The sequence below is a fragment of the Cucurbita pepo genome, chromosome LG18 (genome assembly GCF_002806865.2).
Source record: "Cucurbita pepo subsp. pepo cultivar mu-cu-16 chromosome LG18, ASM280686v2, whole genome shotgun sequence".
Lineage (NCBI taxonomy): Eukaryota > Viridiplantae > Streptophyta > Magnoliopsida > Cucurbitales > Cucurbitaceae > Cucurbita > Cucurbita pepo.
The window spans coordinates 551,830-564,364 of NC_036655.1; the positions used below are offsets into that span (position 1 = coordinate 551,830).

Here is a 12,535-nt window from a genome sequence, read left to right on the forward strand (position 1 = left end):
AAAATTCACAACCCAACCCAATTCTCAATTTTCAGGTTGGTTTGTCAGGTTATTTTTTATTATTATTTATTTAAAAAAATTATATTTATCTATAATACATATTACTCACATCTACCGTAAAAATTAAATATTCTTAATCTGCGTAATAATCATAAACATAGGGTAAGGTTGAGTTGAGTTATAACCCGGTTTTGGTCAACTCGATCGAAAAAATATCAATTCATGAATTGACCCAAATTTTTATTTTTTAAAAATTCAACCCGACCCAAAAAAAAAAAAAAAAAAAAAAAAAAAAAAAAAAAAAAAANTAAAACCATAAAAATTAAATATTCTTAATTTTCGTAAAAATTCTAAAAGTAGGGTAGGGTTGAGTTGGGTTGTAACCCTATTTTCGGGTTGACCGACCAAAAAAATATCAATTCATGAATTGACCCAAATTTTTATTTTTCAAAAATTCAACCCGACCCTAACAAAAAAAATATATAACCCAACCCGAACCATAAAAATTAGGTTGGATAGTTCAGGTTAGTCGGGTTGGAGTTATATAGAGTGGCTAGTGGATTTAAATGGGCCATTTGTAAACGAATTTCCGGTTTAACGATTCCTTTTATGAGGCCCATTTATATGAAAGCCCAAAACTAAAAAGGGTCCTAAAACCCTAGTTCATGTTTTTCCCCCTTAGCGACGGCCACTTCATCTCTTCGCTCTCTCTTAGGTAATTTCCTTCTCCGCATCTCCGTCGTCGATTATCTCTTCTTCTCTTGGTAGACCTTCAATTTCTCTTTCTCTGCTTTCTTCTGAAATTTTCATTCATCGATTTGGGTTTTCATTTTTGGGATTTTCTGTTGGCGAAACTACGCTGAACTCCGAGGATTACAATCGTAATCTTCCTCGGGTAATTGCGTTGTTGTGTTCGATATTGCTTGGTGTACAATTTGATTTTGCGGGATGTATTTTTTTAGATCTGGGAGGAGGGGTGTGTTCTTGGTATATTCTTTCTGGACTGTTTTTGGGAATTATTAGGTTAGAGATAGTTTGGACTTTTTGTCCCTTTAAAAGAGTACATTTTTTGTGTGGAGATCGGCATCCAGTCTGATTTTTGTGGAAATGATGTGCTACTTTGTACTTGTGATCGAAATTGTTTGAGTCGTGGGAGGGATATCTATTTTGGATGTATAACTGTATTACTGTGGAAATTTTTGTTAATTCTGATTTCTATCAATTCTGGTGTCAATAATGTGTGTTTCTGATTCTATATTTTTGGACGGTTGAGTTGTAAAATTTCAACTACCCCATCGTTTATTTGAACTAAATAGATGAGGTGAATCAATCGAAATTCCTCCCACAAAAAAAAAAAAAAAAGAAGTTATGATAGAATTTGAATCACCCTGTTATTCGGTATCAACTTCGATATTGGTTCTCAGTAATGCTCATGAATTTGTTCGTTGGGGTGTCTCAGGTCATTCAACGTTGCATGCTGTCGTTGGGTGAGCTAAAGATTGGATTGAGATATGGCGTCTTTCTTAAAGCCAGAGAATGCTTTAAAACGAGCTGAAGGTGAATGAGCATAATTTTCTCTTTTGTGGTTGCAATAGATTGAGTTGTATTTGCGAGCATGCCATAAGTTTCTTGGCACCTTGTTTTAGTAATATGTCTGGTTCTTTTGATGGATTCTCGTACTTTAAGCCCTCAAAATTCAATGAATGTGCTCGTTGGGAAGTCAGTTCAGCACTCTTGTTCTGAGTGAGATTGAAAATATGCATTATTAGTGTGTTGATGACTGTGGATTTAGTGATATGACTTTTGGAAGTTTTCCATTTAGTTTGCTTCATTGTAGTCTTCACATTACTTTTGAAATTTAAGTTTGATAACTTGCTCTAGCTGTTGTCACATGTAAGTAATAGTTTCTTTTTTTGTGTGTGTGGCATATGACGTATGAGCACTATAGTTAGACAGCATATTCATGTTTTGAATTTTGTGTTCTCATGAGGTTTTTTTTATTGTGGAAACATGCAATTTGGTTTTTCATCATTTTTAAGTGCTTCTGAACTCACTCCCTTTTCTTATTTTATAATATATCTGTATAACATAATTTGAACGGTAGTTGGAAGATTCTAGAAAATCATTGGAATAGCCCTTTTCTAATTCTGGACATATAAAATGTCAGTTTGCTTTTGTTTTGACTTGTGTTTTTGTTACTTGAGTTCCATATTTGTGTTTCTAGTCCACCACTGTTGATGTATTCGCCCAATTTTGAAATTTATGATGCATCTCTTGTGTGTTTTTCTTTTATTTTCTTTTATTCTTTTTGTTTAATGTAGCAGTGCAAGTATTTAATTTGTTCTCCTTGCATGTATTCAGAGCTGATAAATGTTGGCCAGAAGCAAGATGCCTTGCAAGCCCTTCACGATCTTATCACTTCAAAGAAATATCGAGCATGGCAGAAACCTCTTGAGAGGATTATGTTTAAGTATGTTGAGCTCTGTGTGGACATGAGGAAAGGAAGGTTTGCTAAGGATGGTTTAATTCAGTACCGTATTGTTTGCCAGCAAGTCAATGTTACTTCTTTAGAGGAAGTAATCAAGCACTTTATGCATCTTTCCACTGAGAAGGCAGAGCAGGCTCGTAGCCAAGCTCAAGCTTTAGAAGAAGCTCTGGACGTTGATGATTTGGAAGCTGATAAAAGGCCAGAAGATCTGATGCTTAGTTATGTCAGTGGTGAAAAGGGAAAGGATAGATCTGATCGTGAACTTGTTACCCCTTGGTTTAAATTTCTGTGGGAGACATATCGTACAGTTCTTGAGATACTTAGGAATAACTCAAAGCTGGAGGCACTTTATGCGGTAAGTCATGAATAAATTGCTAGTTATTTAGTGTATGAGTTAGTACGTTAATTTTTTCTATTTATATCTTCTAAAAAATTAGAAGTATATCATGCCTTAAATTTTTAGTACTACGGTGGAAATTTCATTTGGGCTTGGGTGTAGTAGTTAAAACCATCATATTATCACTCAGCATCCTAATGGTTCTAATGGTGGAGGATTTAAGAAAGCTTTTACCATCAGTAGCTGGAAGTTATATAGAGCTCCATGACTTTTAGTTAAGAAATTAATTTTTTTTGGGGGTTGAGTTACAAGTTTAGTCTTAAAAACTTTCAGCTTTGTGTACATTTGGCCCCTAACTTATAATAGGTCCATGAGCTTTCAACCTTGTGTTCAATAGGTCAAGAACTTTAGAGTTGTTGGACCTATTAGACTTCATTTATTTTTTTACGTCAAATCATGTCGTGGGACCTATTAAACACAATTGAAAGTTGAGGTACATTTTAGACATTTTCAAAATTCAAGGACCTATTAGACTCGAAATTGAAATTTCAGGATCAAATAGACATATATAGACTCAAAGTTGAGGGACCTTTTAGATATTTTCAAAATTCAAGGACTTATTTAGTCTTTTTTATTGATAGCTTGAAAAATATGTTTTAGTTGGTTAATGTTATGAAGATTGAGGTATGATGTGTTGAGCCTTGGGTGGGTAGGCTGGTTTTTTATAAGACTTCTTTGAAGTTTCATTCTTTACCTTCTACATAACCCAATTTCGAGAAGAGGAGGATACTAGGTCACAGGCCTTACTCAGTTTGGACATTATTTATTTAGCGTGAATTACCACTTCAATAGCATGTATACTTGTCATGGTCTCCTCTGTATGATGGTAGAAGGATCTGCATTTTTATTTTTATTGTCCTTGATGTGTTCTGTACAGTCACTCGATGAAGCATATGTAGAATTTTGTAACTAGATGTAATATTTCTGCTGGTGTTTTTCATTTGTAGATGACAGCCCATCGTGCCTTCCAGTTCTGTAAGACGTATAAAAGAACAACAGAATTTCGCAGATTATGTGAAATTATCAGAAATCATCTTGCTAATCTCAACAAGTATAGGGACCAAAGAGATCGACCCGACATTTCTACTCCAGAGACTTTGCAGTTGTACCTTGACACTAGATTTGAACAACTGAAAGTTGCCACAGAGCTGGAGCTCTGGCAGGTCTGAATTGTTCATTTCAGTCATTTTCTCTCAATATAGAGAAGTCGTTTAATGTGTAGATTCCCAAAATTTATATCATGATTTTTCTCTACGAATAACACAAAGTAAAAAATTTCTTTGTCACCGATATTTGCAGGAAGCTTTTCGTTCGGTGGAAGATATTCATGGTTTGATGTGCATGGTGAAGAAAACACCTAAACCATCCTTGATGGTTGTTTATTACGTCAAATTAACAGAGATATTCTGGATATCAAAGAGCAATCTTTATCATGCCTATGCTTGGCTTAAACTTTTCTCCCTTCAGAAGAGTTTCAACAAAAATTTAAGCCAGAAGGATTTGCAGCTGATAGCTTCATCTGTTCTTTTAGCAGCTCTTGCTGTGTCCCCCTATGACTCTAAACACGGTGCTTCTCATTTAGAACTTGAACATGAGAAAGAGCGGAATTTGAGGATGGCTAATCTTATAGGGTTCAATTTAGACTCCAAACTTGAAAGTAGAGATGTGGTAAAGAACTTTGCCTAATTGAATTTTCTTTTATATTTTTCACAACCTGAGCAGTACCTTACTTCTTTGCTGTTTATTCATCCAGCTTTCAAGAGCGAATCTTCTTTCTGAACTGGTATGTTTGATTCACTTTACTTTAATATTTTTTCAACTCTTCCCCTCTTATCCTCTAAAATTATAATACTTCAATTGGTTCACCTTTATTTGAAGCTAGAAGGGTGGATAGGAAAATTCTATACCTTGACGAATTAACTTCGAGCTTCCTATTGATAGTTTAGCAACTAATACTGATTAGCTTCGTACCAAGTTAGTCAGAGAGGCTCTTTAATTTTACTTTATTAGGGCTGATGTGCAATCATATCTACCTCCCATTTTATACGAAGAATTGTCTTTTCATTTGTAGTGAAAATTGTTTGCAAATATGTAACACAACCTTTAGTATGTAGTCAATAATTCTAGTTCTATTTGCTTAGTATATTTCTGCTTTCCTCTAGGTGTCTAAGGGAGTCCTGAGCTGCGCAACTCAGGAAGTTAAAGATCTCTATCATCTTTTGGAGCATGAATTTTTCCCTCTTGATCTTGCAACAAAATTGCAACCTTTATTAAACAAAATATCAAAGCTTGGAGGCAAGCTTTCATCAGCTTCATCTGTCCCTGAAGTGCAATTATCCCAGTATGTTCCGGCTCTTGAAAAACTTGCTACCCTGAGGTTGCTTCAGCAGGTACTTTTTGTATATCCTTAATTCATTGTGAATGTTGCTATGCTATTTCTCCATATATGAAGAAGAAATGTTGCTTGGCAATCTTGTTTTAATCCACTGAACCTTTTATTTATCTATGTTATGCCAGGTCTCCAAGGTGTATCAGACTATGAAAATTGAGAGTCTATCTCAGATGATCCCATTTTTTGATTTCTCAGCCGTGGAGAAAATATCAGTTGATGCAGTTAAACAAAATTTCATTGCCATGAAAGTTGATCATTCAAGGAACATTGTGTTATTTGGCACTTTGGTATTGAAAGTTTCTTGGACTTCTTCGTTATCTTTTTTGCTTTAGAGAGAAGGCCACTAATATTTGAGACATGCTCGATAATTGCATCTCACTTATAATGTTAATATATCCCATCTAATTATTGTGTGCTGCTTAAGATTATAATTTAACCCTTCTGATTTAAGCCTCTGCCTTTTTTGTATGCGTTAGTTGACTTTAAAGGACGACTTTATCTTCATCTGTTTGTTTACATTAGGATTTAAGGTATTTTAAATTGATGCTTTTGTTTTTTATGGATCAATTTAGGGTATTGAATCAGATGGGCTTCGGGACCACCTGGCTGTTCTCGCTGAATCCTTAAACAAGGCAAGAGCTATGATCTATCCTCCAGTTAGGAAAGTATCAAAAACAGGTGAGATACTGCCTGATTTAGCAGATATTGTCGATAAGGAACACAAGAGGCTGCTTGCTCGGAAATCAATAATTGAGAAAAGGAAGGAAGAGCAGGAACGACAACTTTTGGAAATGGTACTCTAATCGAATTGTGAATNATAAAAAAAATGTAATGAACTGTGTTTAGGAACGTGAGGAGGAATCAAGGAGGTTAAAATTACTGAAGATAACTGAAGAGGCCGAGCAGAAGCGCCTAGCTGCAGAATATGAACAAAGGAAAAACCAACGCCTGCGTAGGGAAATGGAAGAGCGAGAACTTGAAGAAGCACAGGCTTTACTTCAGGAAGCTGAAAAGCGTGTTGGTAAAAAGAAGGGAAGCAGGAAGCCGGTTCTTGACTCTGTGAGTTTTTTTTTTTTTTTTTTTTTTTAATTCTTTTTCTTATTTTGGAAGGATGTAGAATTGATTAATAACAATTGGTATTAATCTCTAGGAAAAGATGACGAAACAAACTTTAATGCAATTGGCCCTTACGGAACAATTAAGGGAGAGGCAGGAAATGGAGAAGAAATTGCAAAAGCTAGCCAAAACTATGGATTATCTAGAAAGGGCAAAAAGAGAGGAGGCTGCAACTTTAATTGAAGCTGCATTTCAGCAACGTTTGCTCGAAGAGCGATTGATTCATGAACGCGATCAGCAGGTCATACTTTCCTAATGATTTTGTCAACACGTTAAAAGAAACTATGACTTTGATTATATGCTTTTGGTTGTAGTCTTTTTATTGTTATTATTATTTTTAAATTTTGTTAGTATATTTAGGGAACAAAGTAAAATAATTATGTATATGGTTATATCATCTGTATCACACATGCCATCTTATGTATCATATGCATCATGATTCTCCATTTATGAAGCGTTACTGTCAACACATTTCTGTATTGTGAGGGTGGGAATAAAACTAGCAGAATACTCACTACTACATTCATGGAGGCTCTCCAGTAGGATAAAAAGAATCAACTTTTTTGATAAGTACTTTTGGTTAATGCGGAGAGAGGGAAGTTCTTATCTCGGATAGGATCGCTGTAATCCTATGTGAACTTCATAAAGCTGAACTGATGCTTTTGCACATGACTTATTTAGTGGATTTATGATTTTCAAGGATTAGGTTTAAGTTTCTGAAGTCGAATGGTTAATTTTGTCTCTGATTTTACCATACACGCTTTGTTTGTATGGATTCCATTTATTCATTTTCCTCTCTTATTATTGTGCTTCAATTTTTGTTATCAGATTTTTTATTTCCACAGTTAGTATGTTAATTAATTGACGTTTTTATGCTCTATTTTATTATTTTTTCTTTTCTACTTTTCAGTTGGAGGTTGAGTTAAGCAAGCAACGCCACGAAGGTGATCTCAAGGAGAAGAATCGATTGGCTAGAATGTTGGAGAGTAAGGTAAAGTAGTTTGCTTCATATGGCTGTATTGGCTTAAGCTTGATCTTTGTCTACTCAAAGTTTTAGGTTTCACTTGGTTATAATAATGAAAATATTCATTGATATGTAGATATGATCTTCGATATGTTGTATAAATACTACTAATATGGTATATAAATTATTTAGAAATTTAAATAAACCTTAATTCATTGATTTAAACGAAATTTATAAATTATTTGATTTCTATCGATGTTGATATTTCACGAACCCATGTATAATTAACTTTTAACCAATAATGATTTTTTCTTGTTTAATACTACTAATTTATATTATCAAATTCATATGAATTGACATATCAATGCAATGTTTGTATAGGAAGCTATGTTTTATACTTCAGCTTACCTACAAATATGTTTTGACCACAATTTACTATTTTTTTTAACTAGCATAAATTCTACGCTAGTTTTTTACATATATTACATGAGCGCTTCTTAAGGTTATTTGCCATATAATTTATTTAGGTGAAATTCAACTTAGGTTATTTGCCATATAGTTTAATTGGACTGTGTGTTTGTTGTATCTGTCTTCGGGCTCATTAGACTGTTTTTTTTGCTCTCTGTTCTTTTTCTTTATTATTTACTGAATTGTACGAATCTTTGCAGAATTGACTATTGGCATGCTATTAAACTTGACCTTTTGTTCTTTGTTCTTCAGAAAATTTTCCAAGAAAGAGTCATTAATCTTCGCCAAGAGGAGTTCAGCAGACGCAGAGTTGAGAGAGAAGAACAAATCAGGCAAATAATTCATGCTCGGAAAGCAGAAAGGGATGCTAAGAGGAAGAAAATCTTTTATGTAAGGCGTGAGGAGGAGAGGATTCGAATTTTACGCGAAGAGGANACCAATCCCGCATTTGCTTCCATCTTGTCGGAATTTCTTCAGATTCCGAACAAGAAAGCAGATCGCAAGTGAATTAAAAGAGCCAAAGAAGAAGAGAGGGATTTTGTTCCTGAAATCTTCGCCCACTCAGTACGTCATCTCGATCGCACTTTACTCTAAACCAGCTGCCTTCTCTCTGTCTCGTTTCTTTATTAATTTTATATTTATTTCCTTTTTTTTTTTTTTTTTTTTTTTTTTTTTTGTGTGTGTGGTGTATAAATAAAAAAAATGTAATGAACTGTGTTTAGGAACGTGAGGAGGAATCAAGGAGGTTAAAATTACTGAAGATAACTGAAGAGGCCGAGCAGAAGCGCCTAGCTGCAGAATATGAACAAAGGAAAAACCAACGCCTTCGTAGGGAAATGGAAGAGCGAGAACTTGAAGAAGCACAGGCTTTACTTCAGGAAGCTGAAAAGCGTGTTGGTAAAAAGAAGGGAAGCAGGAAGCCGGTTCTTGACTCTGTGAGTTTTTTTTTTTTTTTTTTTTTTTAATTCTTTTTCTTATTTTGGAAGGATGTAGAATTGATTAATAACAATTGGTATTAATCTCTAGGAAAAGATGACGAAACAAACTTTAATGCAATTGGCCCTTACGGAACAATTAAGGGAGAGGCAGGAAATGGAGAAGAAATTGCAAAAGCTAGCCAAAACTATGGATTATCTAGAAAGGGCAAAAAGAGAGGAGGCTGCAACTTTAATTGAAGCTGCATTTCAGCAACGTTTGCTCGAAGAGCGATTGATTCATGAACGCGATCAGCAGGTCATACTTTCCTAATGATTTTGTCAACACGTTAAAAGAAACTATGACTTTGATTATATGCTTTTGGTTGTAGTCTTTTTATTGTTATTATTATTTTTAAATTTTGTTAGTATATTTAGGGAACAAAGTAAAATAATTATGTATATGGTTATATCATCTGTATCACACATGCCATCTTATGTATCATATGCATCATGATTCTCCATTTATGAAGCGTTACTGTCAACACATTTCTGTATTGTGAGGGTGGGAATAAAACTAGCAGAATACTCACTACTACATTCATGGAGGCTCTCCAGTAGGATAAAAAGAATCAACTTTTTTGATAAGTACTTTTGGTTAATGCGGAGAGAGGGAAGTTCTTATCTCGGATAGGATCGCTGTAATCCTATGTGAACTTCATAAAGCTGAACTGATGCTTTTGCACATGACTTATTTAGTGGATTTATGATTTTCAAGGATTAGGTTTAAGTTTCTGAAGTCGAATGGTTAATTTTGTCTCTGATTTTACCATACACGCTTTGTTTGTATGGATTCCATTTATTCATTTTCCTCTCTTATTATTGTGCTTCAATTTTTGTTATCAGATTTTTTATTTCCACAGTTAGTATGTTAATTAATTGACGTTTTTATGCTCTATTTTATTATTTTTTCTTTTCTACTTTTCAGTTGGAGGTTGAGTTAAGCAAGCAACGCCACGAAGGTGATCTCAAGGAGAAGAATCGATTGGCTAGAATGTTGGAGAGTAAGGTAAAGTAGTTTGCTTCATATGGCTGTATTGGCTTAAGCTTGATCTTTGTCTACTCAAAGTTTTAGGTTTCACTTGGTTATAATAATGAAAATATTCATTGATATGTAGATATGATCTTCGATATGTTGTATAAATACTACTAATATGGTATATAAATTATTTAGAAATTTAAATAAACCTTAATTCATTGATTTAAACGAAATTTATAAATTATTTGATTTCTATCGATGTTGATATTTCACGAACCCATGTATAATTAACTTTTAACCAATAATGATTTTTTCTTGTTTAATACTACTAATTTATATTATCAAATTCATATGAATTGACATATCAATGCAATGTTTGTATAGGAAGCTATGTTTTATACTTCAGCTTACCTACAAATATGTTTTGACCACAATTTACTATTTTTTTTAACTAGCATAAATTCTACGCTAGTTTTTTACATATATTACATGAGCGCTTCTTAAGGTTATTTGCCATATAATTTATTTAGGTGAAATTCAACTTAGGTTATTTGCCATATAGTTTAATTGGACTGTGTGTTTGTTGTATCTGTCTTCGGGCTCATTAGACTGTTTTTTTTGCTCTCTGTTCTTTTTCTTTATTATTTACTGAATTGTACGAATCTTTGCAGAATTGACTATTGGCATGCTATTAAACTTGACCTTTTGTTCTTTGTTCTTCAGAAAATTTTCCAAGAAAGAGTCATTAATCTTCGCCAAGAGGAGTTCAGCAGACGCAGAGTTGAGAGAGAAGAACAAATCAGGCAAATAATTCATGCTCGGAAAGCAGAAAGGGATGCTAAGAGGAAGAAAATCTTTTATGTAAGGCGTGAGGAGGAGAGGATTCGAATTTTACGCGAAGAGGAGGAAGCACGCAAACGTGAAGGTATTTGTTCAACATCATTTGTCTTTTTAAAATTTCATTTAACATTCGGGGTCGGGGGTGGTGGGGGGTAGAGAATCGAACCATCCACCACCATCTACAAATCTACTAAACCCCTTTGATGCCTGTTTTGTTTTCCCCATTTTTGGGTCCAATGATCTGAATTTCTCATATGAAGTATGGAGGGAGGGTGTCTGTCAAATATCTGAGCTTCTGAAATGTATCTTCTCAAACTTTTTTTGGGGTCTCCTGTTTCTCGTTTGTTCGATTCTATAACTATTTATGGTGATCATTAATTATGCTTTAAAAGTGTGCTTGGTTGTGTAGTTTCCTTTTCTGCCTATTATCACTTATTGCATCTTTCAAACCCCGCAGAGGCCGAGAGGAGAAAGAGGGAAGAAGCTGAACGCAAGGCTAAATTGGATGAGATTGCTGAGAAGCAGAGACAGAGGGAGCGAGAACTGGAAGAAAAGGAAAGGCGGCGGAAAGAAATGCTGTTTGGTGGTGGGGCACCAGCTGATGCACCTTCTAGACCTCATGTTGCTCCTGTTTCTCAACCTCTGGAGTCCGGAGCTGCTGCTGCTCCTGCTGCTGCAGCTGCTGCTGCCGCCGCCCCAGCCCCAGCGAAGTATGTGCCTAGGTTTCGACGGACTGAAAGCTCTAGCCCTAATGCACCAGCACCTGAATCTGATCGATGGGGAAGCAGCAGGTCCGATAATCGACCATCTCAACCAGACAGCTGGCGCAGTGATGAACGCAGATCTGCTTTCGGAAGTTCAAGGTCATCTTGGTCGTCATCCCGAGGTCCTAATCGTGGTAGCTCGGATCGCTGATTGTGGCAAGGCAGGTCTGGCAAAGTCGGTATGAATTGGGAAGAAAATTTTTTGGTTTGCTTGAGAAGTTAAATCATTTATGGAAAAAATAATCAGTTGTTTTTGGTACTATGGGAAGGGAAGGGAGAAGGGAAGGGAAGGTGGTCTTATGTGTGGTGCTGCATTTAGGTGGCGGAAGGAAAAGACTAGTGGTGGATGAGTTATCCATTTGTTCTCTAATTATATGATGAATGTACTGCATTTCATTTCATGGCTACCAATTTATAGGCCTGAATTTTCTTTTCCACAGTTCTTTTTTTTCCTTAGTGAGATGAACTCTGCTGCTTTTACAAGCATTTTTATGGACTTTATATATATGTCAATCTGCCATTTTTAAGTTATTTCTTCTATTCCTTTTGAATTTCCATTCATTTCACTGACATGTCTTGGTTGTGGTTGTAGCGCTGCTACTTTGGCACACATTTTATGCGTTTGTGTTGCTAGATTGACCGTGCGAAACTGATGGAGAAGAAGAGCAGGGTACGTAGTCTAATGTGTAAATGGAATGATTTAGTGACTCTAATTTCTAGCCTTGGTTTAGGGTTTAGGGTTTCGGGTTTAGGTTCATTTCCTAATCCTCCCCTAGTTCAATGCAATTTAGAGTATAGTTCTTGGTATTCTTATTGCTGCTACTTTGGCACACAATTTATGCGTTTGTGTTACTAGTTTGACCGTGCGAAACCGATGGAGAAGAAGAGCAGGGTATGCAGTCTAATGTGTAAATAGATTGATTTAGTGACTCTAATTTCTAGCCTTGGTTTAGGGTTTAGGGTTTAGGGTTTAGGGTTTAGGTTTTCGGTTTAGGGTTTGGGTTCATTTCCTAATCCTCTAGTTCAATGCAATTTAGAGTATAGTTCTGGGTATTCTCATTACTGCTGTTTTGGCAACAATTTATGCGTTTGTGTTACTAGATTGACCATGCGAAACCGATGGAGAAGAAGAGCGGGGTATGCAGTCTAATGT

General features: G+C 35.3%; 1 protein-coding gene across 1 annotated transcript; it reads left to right on the top strand.

The window, feature by feature from the left end:
- The first annotated feature begins 664 nt into the window (after positions 1 to 664).
- On the top strand, positions 665 to 11,913 carry LOC111779696 (eukaryotic translation initiation factor 3 subunit A-like). The gene is made up of 14 exons (XM_023659813.1): positions 665 to 715; positions 1,460 to 1,557; positions 2,362 to 2,843; positions 3,833 to 4,048; positions 4,185 to 4,553; positions 4,639 to 4,668; positions 5,048 to 5,275; positions 5,403 to 5,564; positions 5,850 to 6,071; positions 6,124 to 6,336; positions 6,428 to 6,634; positions 7,304 to 7,384; positions 10,502 to 10,703; positions 11,076 to 11,913. Exons 2-14 carry the CDS (start codon positions 1,512 to 1,514, stop codon positions 11,531 to 11,533), a joined length of 2,916 nt encoding a protein of 971 aa, XP_023515581.1. The 5' UTR covers positions 665 to 715; positions 1,460 to 1,511; the 3' UTR covers positions 11,534 to 11,913.
- The last annotated feature ends 622 nt before the right edge of the window (positions 11,914 to 12,535 follow it).

What these genes read in the sequence shown, in the direction of transcription:
- LOC111779696 (XM_023659813.1), top strand. Translation starts at nt 1,512, where the DNA reads ATGGCGTCTTTCTTAAAGCCAGAGAATGCTTTAAAACGAGCTGAAG. An exon ending in TGCTTTAAAACGAGCTGAAG is followed by an intron (nt 1,558 to 2,361) that starts GTGAATGAGCAT and finishes GCATGTATTCAG; the next exon opens with AGCTGATAAATGTTGGCCAG. An exon ending in CAGAGCTGGAGCTCTGGCAG is followed by an intron (nt 4,049 to 4,184) that starts GTCTGAATTGTT and finishes CGATATTTGCAG; the next exon opens with GAAGCTTTTCGTTCGGTGGA.